General features: G+C 38.3%; 1 protein-coding gene across 2 annotated transcripts in view; it reads left to right on the top strand.

Moving 5' to 3' along the window:
• Nucleotides 1–13,834, top strand: part of MAP3K20 (mitogen-activated protein kinase kinase kinase 20) — a 105,624-nt gene continuing 91,790 nt past the window's right edge. Inside the window, exons 1-3 of one of the 2 annotated variants that reach the window (XM_070935717.1) lie at nucleotides 11,819–11,869; nucleotides 12,507–12,622; nucleotides 12,756–12,945. In XM_070935717.1, coding sequence (XP_070791818.1) covers nucleotides 12,787–12,945 — 159 coding nt within the window. In that variant the 5' untranslated portion in view covers nucleotides 11,819–11,869; nucleotides 12,507–12,622; nucleotides 12,756–12,786. Of the gene's footprint in view, nucleotides 208–11,818; nucleotides 11,870–12,506; nucleotides 12,623–12,755; nucleotides 12,946–13,834 lie in introns of those variants that run through there. The other variant, XM_070935790.1, reaches the window with a different exon arrangement.

The raw sequence follows: 13,834 nt of genomic DNA, 5'->3' as shown, positions 1-13,834 counted from the left end.
GAGAGGTTTGCTGCCTTGGCTCCTTTTGACATTAACCGGAAACGAGGGAGGCTCCGGGCGGTCAAGAGACCTGCAAGCCAAGCCGGCGAGCAAAAGCCTCGCTTCTCCAAAGCGCATCGCTGGAGAGCGGATTTGAGGGCACCGGCGGAGGGGAGGGGGGCGCTTCTCGGTCGGCGGCCGCCGCCAATTGGGTGTCCCCATAGGAAGGTAAGGAAGCTGGCTGGCTGGCTGGCTGGGGAAAGCGGAGGGCGCGCTTTTTAGGGGTGGAGATTAGCCGGGGTGGGGGGTGGGGGTAACGACGCGATGTGGAGACCCGAGAGACTCTGGTCTCCTGGCATGGCGGGCATGTGCGCCCTCCCTTATGGGGTGGGTAGTGCGAGCGTAGAGATGGCGTATTCGACCCTTCCTTTGACTCGGTCGGTCTTGGTAAACGGCCGGAGACAACTAGTAAAACCTTCATTTTTATTTTTATTACTCTATTATTTTTCTTTTGCGCGCGAGAAAGCATTTTGCGCAACCCGGGACAGGTTTGAGAGCTCCGGCGATGAGAGGGGGAAAAAAAGAGAGCTTCTTATGTGGTGAAACCCCCTCGAAACGGGACGTTGCAATCCCGGCCCTTTTGCTCGTTGGGTGCAACTTTGATATAAATTGGTATTTTTGTTGTTTGTTTGTTGTTCTTCGGCGTGGAAAGACTCGTTTTCTCTCTTTTGCTTTCGACGCAATCGCTTTTTTTTTTTTTTTTGCACGTTGACAATCTTCCGTGCCTCCCTCGCTCTCTCTCCCCCCCCTAAACACTATAACAGTCAGCCATAATGGGCCGGCGATATTTTTATTTATTTATTTATTTTGCAAAATTGGGCATGGAGTATACTTGAGTAACCTCACCCTTGTAGTGAACCTCGGGGTGATTAAGTGCATCTGTCATATCCTGTGGTTTAGGCATTTCCTATCCTCCCGACAGAGTTTCACTGAAAGTTCTTTAAAGTGCTACTGTTTATCACTCCCCCTCTTTTTCCCCCCTGAGAAATGCAGCCAAGTTTAAAATAATAATAATAGTAACAATAAAAAAAACCTAAGCTAACGAAACTTTTGGTTTCAATTCGAAGGAGAAAAAAAAAATCCAATGTTTTTCTCTCCTCCCCCCCTCTCCTTTTCTTAATGTTGTAAAACGATGTCATGTGGTCTTTTACGCAACCTTTTGGAATGTCTTTAGAATAACTGGGGGGAGTAGCTGTAAATCTGACAGTCAGATGGTTGGTGTGCTTACTCAGGAGTAAGGCTGGTTGAGTTTAAGCTGTGGCACGAGGACTAGTGACACTGCCCTAGAAAGGGATAAGGTTCAAATGCAAACATTCCAACCAAGAGAGCCATGCTTTGATGTGGAAAATTAAAAGAGCTGCTTGCTGATGTCCTTAAGTGCAGGGAACCTGGGCTGTTAGTGCCAGCGTGACTTTAAATGCCTTGTGGTCTGGATCGCAGTTTATATCAGCCTTGTGCAATGATGGATGTCTCTGTATAGGATAGATGACATTTCCTGGCATGGTCATATTGGCTAGGAATTGATCTATTTATCTATTTTTAGAGCTCATGTATAAAGGTTGCAATAAGGCCTCAATCGAATGGTGTAATTTGTGACCTATCGAAATGCATAATCAATGTAATTGTACTTTGCAGTAGTTCATCAAAAAGCAGGAACAATTTTAATTATGGGCGATATTTTTAGAGGACAATATAGTTTTCATGGGGATAAAGATAAATATAGGGCCTGGAGGTCTGTTCTTTATCAAGTTATCTTGAAATGCAAGTGCTTTTAACCTTTCTTCAGTGTCCATGTTGGGACTGGGTGTTCATGAAGTTCAGAAGTTAACAAGTGCTTGGGTTGGAGACAGAGTTGTAGACTAGACTGGGGGAAAAAAAAACATCCTGGAAAAGACAGTAACAACTCATGATTTCCATATTGCTGTCAAGAAAACAACATGTCCACGTTCTGAAAGTCATCCCAAATCAAACTTGACTGGAACAAGACTTTACTTTTTAAACAATTCTTAGGGTGCAGCCAAGCATATGGGAGCTATAAATAGTGCAATTGGATTATTCTGCATGTGTTAATTTTCTGTTTTAGTGCTTTTCTACTTTTCCTTTCTTTGAAGGAGGGAAGCCAAAACACCATAACTGTTTTTTCTAATGCCTATCCAAGTATATTAGGGAGAGAAATAGTGAATTTCTTAACATCACACGGTGAACTTTCTACAATCTCTGTGGTCAAAGTCTAGTATTCTGATAACAATTACTATGCATGGCCATATAGAGGTTATTCTAAGACTGTTGGAGATTCTCTGGTCTTCCACTAATTCCCCCAATACAAACTACCAGCAGTTTGTCTTGTACACAAATAACTTGAACCAAAGAAAAGAGACTTCTGCACATGGCAGCATTAACCACAACAGTGTTATAGCAACAGCTTTGGGGGATTAACTTCTTTTTTTTATTATGTAGCAATCCTGTAAAATGCAGTAACAAAAAGGAAAGACCTCTGATTTCCTCGTCCTTCCTGCACTTTCTCCTCCTCCATACAACGCTGGTGCTGGCAGGCTCCCAAACAGACTTTTGCTCTTGTCAAGCGATTGCATAAAATCATATGGCAGATCTAGAAATGCTGGTATTAAGAAAGCTATCATACTATTACAGATTTCTCTTCAAGAGGTAGAGTGTCCAATTGCTCCATACAGGTAGTCCTCGACTTTCTACCACAATTGAGCCCAACATTTCTGTTGCTAAGTGAGATATTTGGTAAGTGAGTTTTGCTCCATTTTATGATCTTCCTTACCACAGTTAAGTGAATCGCTGCAGTTGATAAATTGATAACCTGGTTATTAAAGTGAATCTGGCTTCCCCATTGACTTTGCTTGTCAGAAGGTCACAAAAGGTGATCACATAATCCCGGGACACTGGGACTCTCATAAGTATGAGTCAGTTGCCAAGCATCTGAATTTTGATCATGTGATCATGGGGATGCTGCAATGGTCATAATTGTGGGAAATGGTCCTATGTCACTTTTTTCAGTACCATTGTAATTAAATGAACTGTTGTAAGTTGAGGACTATCTGTATTAACAGAGTGCCCTTAAAACTACTTTTGAGCATTGCTTTAGGGAGACTGTCCAGCAGGGCTGGACATGCTGCAATACTTTGGAAGAATAAACTGATGAGAGATCCAGAGATGATGAGACCATACCCAGCTGCTGTACATGCAGAGCTTCTTCCTTCCTCTTCCTGAATATCCTTGTCTATAAGCCTCTTCTTAACTAGAATTTCCCTTGCCTGGGCATAACCTGTTCCTATCAGTCTTTGGGGGAGGAAGCTTTTGTTGTTGTTGCTGCATACTCAGCTTCCAGGATGCATCAAAGGGATCTTTAACATAAAAGGAGTGAAAAATTGAATTTTCTTCAAAAGTTAGGTATCCTATCCGTGCTCTGGCCCTGCCTCTAAATAAAATGCAAAGCAGGGATTGCAACACATCCCTTGAAAACTTGGTTTGAAATAGAGGTTTCTCCTTTCTACAGCCAGATTCCTCTCCATGGAGGAGTTGCACGCTGGGCATAACCACGAAAGCATGATAACAATTACATTCACCTTGTGTAGGGAAAAAAGAAAAAGTAACTACAGTGCTTGTTTGTGCCTTCTGGATGTTGCAGATCATCAAGAGACCACTAGGAGAAAGAAGTCCTGAATCCCTATGTAGTGCCAAAATATTTCTCTCTCTTCCTTCTCTGAAAGCTCTCAAGCCCAGGAGCTTTCGTAAGTTAATTCAAAGGCTAGGTATGAAAGATGCTTGAATCTCAAAACAGAGAGTATTCCCTGTGAGTCAGAGGTGGATCAGGGTGCACTGCTTTATCGCAAAACCAGTTCCCATGGCTGAAATACTGTTCTGTCAAATTTAGTTCTTCGTAAAGCAAGACATCAAAGTAAGAATTCTCCAACCAGTTTCCAGTTGAAGAGATAATTTTTGTTGATTAGGACTTGGTATGATAAGGTATCTTAGGTGACTCATAGTGGGTTGCTTTTAGATTCTGGAGGGTTGGAGCTGCTAATTCTTGTCCTGAGCACCTCTGAAGAAAAGTGGTGGAGCTTTCTGGCATAGACTTAAGGAAGGGAAAACTTTATTTGATTCTTTCTATTGTTCAGTAACTACAGTACTGAAGAGACTGGAGAAAAAGGGAAAAAGAGAGAAAATATGTCGCTACTACAATCCTAATGCCTACATCTATCCTATATTTTCAGTGTTATTGTCACTACTATGACAGTAATGACAATAACTATGTCATTACTACATTTGCAAATTATGTTTTCTTATGCTGAAACCATACAATAAAGGGCCAAGTTATAAAACGCTGTATATCCTTTTCTTATTTAATACTTGGGAAGCATTATCAATTTATTTGGTTTCAGGTTATTTGAAAGAGGACAATTCAGAAGCCAAATGCAATATGTATACATAGTTGTCACTCCAAAAATGGTTGGTCAAATTCCTTGAAAGCCATAGAACTATATTTTTTCCCAAATAAGGAAACTTGGCACATTCTGTTGTGTTTTGAGCTAGTACAAATGTAGTGCTTACTTTATTGGCAATACATTGGCCTGCTGCCTTTGCATAAAAGTGCTGAAAGCTATTTCATCTCTTCCTTTTTACTTTTATTTTAAATTCCAAGTTCAAAGAGATTAGTGAAGAACGATTTAGTTCTAGGATATGTTGCAAATTTAGTGGCTAAAAGTTGCAAGTAATATGTTTTAGGTGTGTAGGTTTGCTGCTCTGTATGGCTTGTGCAATTTTTGGAAACATGCTTTGCTCATTTTAGGCTAAACCCTTTTATGTATTTTAAGCAATAAAAACTCTTTTAAGAACAAGCTTTTCATAATAAGAGAAATTAAGACTCAGTTTGTGTCATACCAAATCTGGAAATTTTAAATTTTGAATGATTAATATTACTGATATTATTTGACAAGTGGCAAATTCTGTACAGTCTAAGGTTTGAGCAAACAACAAAAATGTGAGAGCTTAGGACAACTTAAAATGTAGGAGGAACAGGCTGAACTTCTCAGTGATGGATATTAATTTATGATTGCTTGATTTCTAACCTCTCTTTTCTCAGAAAAAAAAAACCAAGGATGATTTGTTGGAATCCTTCATTAAACAATCAGTGTTGGAATTATTAGTATTTAAAAGTGACATTGAGTTTTACACATATCTTGAAGCCATTTTTAAAAGCAGCAATCTAGTTGTTTTCAAACATGTTGGAATCAATATGTCCATTAAAAAAATGACAGCATGTGGTAGGTCTTTATTTATATACATCCATTTGTATGCTGCCTGTTATGATTCCAGTTTATTAAACTAAAAACAACCACACAATACTGATAAAACAAGAAACAGTTACTGTTCATAGGAGAATGATTTTTATCAGCCTCAGAATAAACCCTATGCTTTATGGAAGAACTGTTTTATTAAAACAAAAGGAAAGTATTAAAAAAGGGGCTTGGGAAGAAATGTTCCTTTGGGTAGGAATTAAGATCAATGTATGGGGAGGATTCTTGAATTCATGCCTCTGATCTTCAGGTTAGAAGCCCAACTTTATTAACAAGCACTCAATATTTTGGGTTTATGACCTTATGTTTTTAAGTAATTAATTAAAGTCATCAAAATTAGCTAGCTAACAGTCTTTTTAAAAAAATATTTTTATTAAAGTTTTTTTTTACAAAGTTAAAAGATAAACCCAACAGTGAGAAAAAAAGCTTTAAAAAGATGGCGAAAATGATAAAGAGCATAGAGAAAGAAAGAAAACAAGACATTCCTCTCGAAGTAACAGAGTTGGAAGGGACCTTGGAGGTCATCTAGTCCAACTCCCCTGCTCACGCAGGAGACCTATAGGAGGGATTCGAACCGCTGACCTTTCTGATTGACAAGCTCAGCGTCTTAGCCACTGAGCCACTTAGGAAGCTGCCAATTCCCAATGGTTTTTTTATACCTTATATATACTTGAAAACATTTCTCCCTTCAAAATTACAAAACATGGTTCCTTGCTGTCCATATCCCACTCATATTAATTGATAAATGTAGATAACATATTTTATTTTTACCCATTTTCAGCAAAAAGTCCATAAAGGATTTCCAGTTTTTTATAAAAGGTATTGTTCTCTCCCTAATCAAACAAACCAATTTGGCCATTTGTAAATATCCTTTCTTATGAGCAAACTTTAAGCTATTTGTAGCACGTGTACAGTCTTAAAGTGAAGAGAAAACCAGTCCCCTTAGTATTAGCTTTCCTAAATAGCTTATCTAATGACAATTCTTGCTTTCAAAAGGATTTAATCTAATCCAGGCCCATCCATACAAATCAATCAATAAAAATACTTTTTATTTTTTTGCTTCCTTTTTGTTTCATGAAAGGAAAAGTAGAGCAAAGTTTTTATAAAGCTCTTAATTTATATACAATAGTGGCCAAAATTGTGGAAACCTTTTGGGAAATGTGTATTTTTGAAGTTTGATGGCTAATAACACCACTTTTTTTGGAGTAGTACCATAAAATTATATATCAATGGAAAGATAATTTAATCAAGAATGTAATGCTTTTCAACCGTTGTTTGAGACATAAAAGTGTCTTTTTTCATGGAATTCTAGATTTTAGGCCAAATTCCTGCAGTCTGCGCTGAACAGTCCTTGCACCCAACTTCAGATTGCATTGCGCCATTTCATCTTGTATACACCCAGATGATTTTCTTCTGTCACATAGGCACAGTCTCTTAATTCTTCTATCACCACTTGCTGTTGTGCATCTTTTCCTGCCTTTACCAGTGTGGTTTTGTAGTGACTGAGTCTCCTTATACCTCTTCAAAAACTTAGAAATGCCACCTTTGGTTAAGTTTCCACCAATTTTTCTTCTAATTTCTTTATAACTGTAGCCTTGTTTACTTAATAATACTATTTTACATCACTTTCTGGGCGACTAGTCAACTCTTTGCACCATTACTTTAATTTTATTACATTTTACAAGCTCACTAAATGAAAGAACACAAAAACCCCCAACCAATTTGATAGCGATCACATAACACACTGACAAATGTCCTTATATGACATCAATAACTGAATCCTACTGCGATCTGATTGGCTCATTGTCAAAACAAGATGACACCTGATTGGCTCTCTAAACACTCATGCTTATTGGCTACAATCAGATGAAGGAAAGCTACCTGATACCAACCTAAGCAAGTTGTGCTTCCTTTTTCTGGTTATTTGGCTATAACTTTTCATAGAATACAGAGATAATTGAACAAACTTGGTTGCATTACATTCGTGATTAAATTATCTTTCCATTGATATATAATTTTATGGTACTACTCCAAAAAAAGTGGTGTTATTAGCTATCAAACCTCAAAAATACACTTTTCCCAAAAGGTTTCCACAATTTTGGCCACTACTGTAGAACAAAGGACCAGCCAAAGGCAGTTAAAGCTATAACCATCCGCAAACCAGTTATTTCTTTTCCTGGAAATGCTAAGTTCTAAACTCTATGGAGCCAGGAGTTAAACTGTAGTTTTTTTATAGAAGGAAGAAAAGGAACCCCATAGGCCTCTTTGGCACACCTGACACTCATGTGCAAAAGTCTATTTCTTTCTCCTAAGTTGTCTTAACACTCACTTTGGAACAAGCAAAGTCTGTTGCTAATGATGAGCAAAAAGGCAAGCTGCCAAATAACAGGAACTCAGCGAGTATCTATTTAACTATATTGAACTGAACACACTGTTGCTAAAGAGGTAGATATCCAAAGCACAAACCACAATAGACAGAAATACAAAACACAACAAAGTGTCTTTTAGATTTCGTTCTTCTTGGTGTTGAAGATGACACTTTCGAAGCTGTAAAAATAATTGCCAGCCAGTGAAGAACTCCCTTTCCTACCTCAACAAATCTATAGAATATAAGTCACTTCTTTGTTGTTGTTGGGTTTTTCTTTCTTTTGGTAAACTCTCAAGGCACATTAAATTATTTAGATCAAAACCTAAGTTCAGTCCATCCTACAGAGCCATTTCTAAAATAACTTTCACCTTATGAAAACAAAGTGCTTCCTTTTCATAAGGTGAGCATTACTTTAGAATTGTCCCTATTTGATGGATAATGACCAAATGATTCCTTCACGTGCACATCATGTGTTACTAATATGCTTGCATGCAACAAAGCCAATCATCCTAACCTTCCCCATGGCTATCCTACAATGGTAGCAGGAGCTCCTGATGGTGTTTCTGTAAATGATATGACCAGGGGGTTGAGGAATTACTTCTCTTGTTCCCTTGAAGCAGCAGTTTATATCTAATGAAACTTAAACATACAGTTCTTAGGAAAGGATGAGAGAAATTCTTGGCTTGCAAGTTAAAGCAGAACTTTTAATTTGATCTTTCTTGAAAATACCTCTCCTTGGTTATATAGTTTAGAATCACAAACATTTTTTTAACATTTACAGGGGATATGTAACATTCAATATATATGTAGATGTGCATATATATTATGTATTATCTATCTATCTATCTATCTATCTATCTATCTATCTATCTATCTATCTATCTAGCCATCCATCTATCCATACCTACCTACCCTGTTTCCCCTAAAATAAGACATCCCCTGATAATAAGCCCAATCGGGCTTTTGAGCGCATGCGCTAAAATAAGCCCCCCCCCTGAAAATAAGCCCACCCCCAAAATATTTAAATGCATGCACAGCCGGTCCTCGCCATTTCCTCTGGTTAGGTTTAGGGAGACAGAGCTGGAAATCAGGTAAGATGGCAAGAGGAGCCCTGTCTTGCTCCATGCGCCCCAAAATAATAAGACATCCCCAAAAATAAAGCCAAGCACTTATTTTGGGGTTCAAAAAAATATAAGACAGGGTCTTATTTTCAGGGAAACACGGTACCTACCTACCTAAGCATTTACATATAATATTTATATTCTTGATCTTTAAAGCATTTGCCAATGGATGATTTATTTTATTTTATTTATTTTATTTATTTGATTTGTATACCGCCCTACTCCCGAAGGACTCAGGGCGGTGAACAGCCAACAATAAAATACATAAATACACAAAATTTAAAAACCCGATAAAATCAAATTAAACTTTTTGGCCCAGACAAATTAAAATACCCCAATAATTTAAAAACAGATTAAAATTTACATATTTAAAAAGGGAAGAGATCAGGCCAAGCCCGCTTGATGGAATAAAAAGGTCTTCACAGCACGGCGGAAGGAGCGCAGATCCGGGATCCTCCGTATCTCCGGGGGGAGCTCATTCCAGATGGTAGGTGCCCCCACAGAGAAGGCTCTCCCCCTAGGGGCCGCCAGTCGACACTGTTTGGCTGATGGCACCCGGAGGAGTCCCTCTCTATGAGAGCGTACTGGCCGGTGGGAGGCTATTGGTGGTAGTAGGCGGTCCCGTAAATAACCAGGCCCTAAGCCATGGAGCGCTTTAAAGGTGGTAACCAAAACCTTGAAGCGCACCCGGAAGACCACCGGGAGCCAGTGCAGCTCGCGCAGGAGAGGTGTTACATGGGAGTGCCATGTCGCTCCCATTACCACCCGCGCGGCCGCACTCTGCGCCAGTTGGAGCCTCCGGGTGCTCCTCAAGGGGAGCCCCATGTAGAGAGCATTACAATAGTAATGTAGTTACAATATTTTAGGATGAAGCCTTTTGTAGATTGTTACCACTAATGCAGTGCTGTTGCCATATTGAAACAGTTGAGTTAAAAATTGTATGACCTCCCTCTAGGATGCTTGTTGATTTAGATAAATTATGTTTTAAATCAATTTATTGTATGTCTTTGCTTATAATCATTTTTTACACTTATGACCATTGCAGCATCCCTGTGGTTCTGGGATCAAAATTCAGGTGCTTGCTTGGCAACTGATTCATACTTATGACGGTTGCAGTGTCCTGGGGTCATGTGATCACCTTTTGCAACCTTCTGACAAGCAAAGCCAATGGGGAAGCCAGATTCACTTAAAACAACCATGTTACTGACTTAACAACTGCAATGATTCACTTAACAACTGTGGCCAGAAAGGTCATAAAATGAGACAAAACTCACTTAACAAATGTCTCACTTATTAACATAAATGTTGGGCGCAAAATTTGTGTTCATAAGTCGAGGAGTACCTGTAAAAGAAGGCTGGAGGATTCCAGTCTCAGTTCCCATGATTTTGTACTCTGCTCCCTTAATTTTGGCAGTCCCTAAAAGAAATACTCTGAATTTAGGCAGTTTGAAGAACTTTTGAGAAGATGGGAGGATCACCAAAAATGGAGGATGATCATGTTTTAATGGATCTTGTGTACCCAATCAAGGAAGGCTCCAAGAAGACCTAAGAAGATCATTGTTTTGCTAGTTGTGCAAGATTGACAACTAAGCATAATTAAAGCCTTAAATTAACTGTGGGAGGAGTTAGTAATACATAACTAACTGTAAACATTTAGATACAGTATACATTGGGCACACACTAATATACTGTAGTAGCAGTAGTGCTACTTTACATGAAACAGATTAATCATTGGAGGATAGAAGGAAATAAATCATAAAGTAATTCCTTTACTGCATGCCAAGTTTCTTTGAAATAAAATATAGGAGGAGATGGCGGGAATATTATCTGCTTCTCTATTTAACTTAATTGTGGTTTAATGATTAATCTTTTGATCTGAAAGAGAAACTATGACTTTACTATCTCTTGAATTATGCCACAAATAAAGGCAAATTTTGTTTACAAGAATCTCTTTTGCATGCTAGAATTTTTCTGTTTAGATCCTGAAGGCCTACAAATTATACTGGCTTAAATATTCATATGGCAAAATGAGCCAAGTGTATGAATAAGTGCAACACAAAAGTATTCCACAGCCTTACAAATGATGTTACTTTTCATTTGTGAATGAATGTGGAATCAACTCACTCCCTCTCTCCCTGCCTCCCTCCCTCTCTCTCCCCCCCTCTTTTTTGGTAGAGCAGTTAGTTCTGCATTAATGTGTTAGACCAAACAAAGGTGCATAGATCTTCATTTGGTTATCTGCTCCAGCCTCTTTCCTCTAGCGCAGGCCTTGGTGGTTTCCCTAAAATGCTGTTGAGGGATTTCATAGGATATGCTTGCAAGTGAATTGGATGGGCTCAGGCAACAAAGAATTAAAGAGAATTTATCAGAACAGTCTTATCAATGTGCTGTGCTACTTGAACAAGTTATTTGTAGATCCAGCCCACTATGCATTGCTTTCTAGACTTTATTAATACAATAGCAGCACAAGGGATATAGTATTTATGTATTTGCATATGGGTACATAGCACTTATATTGCACCATTTATAAAAATTCCAAGGCAATGTAAAGCAATCATCAATAAACCTTAATAAAAAAGCCATGGAAAGGAGAAAACCAAACACCCAGAGAGGTACCCCTTAAGTATACCATGCATTTCATAGAAGCTACAAATAATTTATAAATACCTGGCAGAACAGTAGGCTTTAGACAGGATTAAAAAAATCAATAAAGTTGGCTTGGTGTATTTCTTCGGGTTACCAATTCCATATTTAGAATTCTCTGTCACCATCACGTATAGTTTCTACAATGGGTTTTTTGTTCTCCAGAATTAAGAATGCATGTATGTGGTTATCAGGACTGAGCCAGGTGTGCCATTTAGTTCTCCAAACCTTTGCATTATTTATTTTAACCATCCTGGCTGGTGAGAATTTTTGTTTTAAGTTCATTTGGCGTAGTGTCCTTTTTGGTTCTGCTTGAGAACAGCACTCAGTTCTGTCCACAACTGTACAGAAATACATTTAGAAAATGATCTAAGGTACTTTATTATCTATATTAATGTAATGCTTGTTGTGAAAGGGTTTTTAAGATCTTATTTTGAGAAAGGATCACATTTATTCAGAGATCCAGTCCCAAACTGTTAGAATTATTTTTTTTTTTAAATTAGCAGCTGATTTTTTAATTTATGATTTTAATCAATAATGTTATGTCCTATTGGTGAACAACATGATATAATCCAATTTAAGTATAAAACCAAACTAAACTCTGACATGGTATTCATGTACGGGGGGAGGGGGGAAGGAAGGAGGGAGGGAGGGAGAGAGAGAAAGGGAGAGAGAGAGACTGACTATATCATTGCTCCCTTTTTCTGCAACTACAATTAAGCCATGAATGAAGGGAAAAAATGTATTTTGGCCAGTTACACTTAAAACTCCAAATCAAGTATTTATTCTTTAGCAAAGATTTGCAGGCAGGGTGCTCAGTCTGGAAAGATGAATGTTGTGTCAGATTATTCAGGGACTTAGGTTGTGTATATTTCTTCAAGTGATTCAACAAAGATTCATGGCATTGCCTAGATTCCAAAGCTCCTAGGCAAGCTGACAGTTGCAAATATCCTTTCCTTTTGACAGCATATGTCACTGTAAGGGAATTGGTCTCTCTTTCGATATGTGCAGGCACACATACAGGAACCTTTTCCGGTAGTGCTGTAGGATCCGAACATAGGAGGAAATGTGCTTTATGTTCTAGTTGCTCCTGTAGAAAAAAATTATTTGGGGACTTTGGACTGAAGGTATGCAATGTGAGTCTCACAGCTTTTTGTGTCAATAAGAACTTATTTGCATTGTGGTATAAAGGAAAGTTAAGAATTCAGTGATTCGTGAGATCAGAAATCTAATATTTTCCCCCCCACCTTTTCCTTACAGATTTTTTGGTGGTATATATTGTCATTATGAGATGTTGTCTCTCGGTGCTTCATTTGTGCAAATTAAATTCGATGATCTGCAGTTCTTTGAAAACTGTGGCGGCGGAAGTTTTGGGAGTGTATATCGAGCCCGATGGGTATCTCAGGACAAGGAGGTGGCTGTGAAGAAGCTGCTAAAAATAGAAAAAGAGGTAAGGCCGTGAACATTACATTTACGCTTTGAACTGGAAGTTATAGTCCCAGCTCTTTGTTTTCGGTGTTTCTGAATTCTGGGATGTGTTTTCTCCTTCAATTCTCAAGAATATAATACTGGGAAACTGTACTATTAACAAAAACCAGAAAACCATTTTACAGTTGGAACGTGGATAGCACAATACTTTGGACAGAATAAATTAATTAAACCTTAAATAAAGTTAACATAGTGAGAATGTATTAAACTGTAAATATAGAAAACAATATGTTAAAAGAGTAGAGTAGAATCAAATCATTTTTACTTCCTGATTTTTAAGCAGGTAAATAAGATGCTCTATCTTTTGTTAAAATAGGTGCTGCTCCAGGATTGGATTTTGGTACTCAGATATCAAGTTACTTGTCATGTTGGTTTTCCTGGGAATCACATGCTTTTTATTGGGACAAGGTTGCAGGCTTGGTGTGCAACATCGTATTCCAGTCAGACTTGTATTTTTGGAAATGTGTTGTAATACTAATAGGCATTCTCGATAAGAATCTGTCCTTCCATTCTAAAGCAAGGCAGTGCTGTTAACAAATTTGATTGTCCTGAAAGAGGAGGAAATTGTAGTAGTGAATATTTCTTGACTTGGATGGGGCGGTGATGGGGCTCTGTGCATGTGTGTGGAAAGGGGTATCAAAGTTCCTCCTTAGAAATAATATATGTAGGGCTAGTTCCTAATACAGAGATAATACTTCCACACTATGAAGAAAGTGGCTTTAGTAGAAAGACTATGAACATACAATAGCAATAACAATAGCAATAGCACTTAGACTTATATACCGCTTCACAGTGCTTTATAGCTGTCTCTAAGCAGTTTACAAAGTCAGCATATTGCCCCCAACAATCTG

The sequence above is a fragment of the Pituophis catenifer genome, unplaced genomic scaffold, assembly GCF_029215685.1.
Source record: "Pituophis catenifer annectens isolate HBS135680 unplaced genomic scaffold, rPitCat1.0.hap2 SCAF_1, whole genome shotgun sequence".
Lineage (NCBI taxonomy): Eukaryota > Metazoa > Chordata > Lepidosauria > Squamata > Colubridae > Pituophis > Pituophis catenifer.
This window is presented reverse-complemented; position numbering and strand designations above follow the sequence as displayed.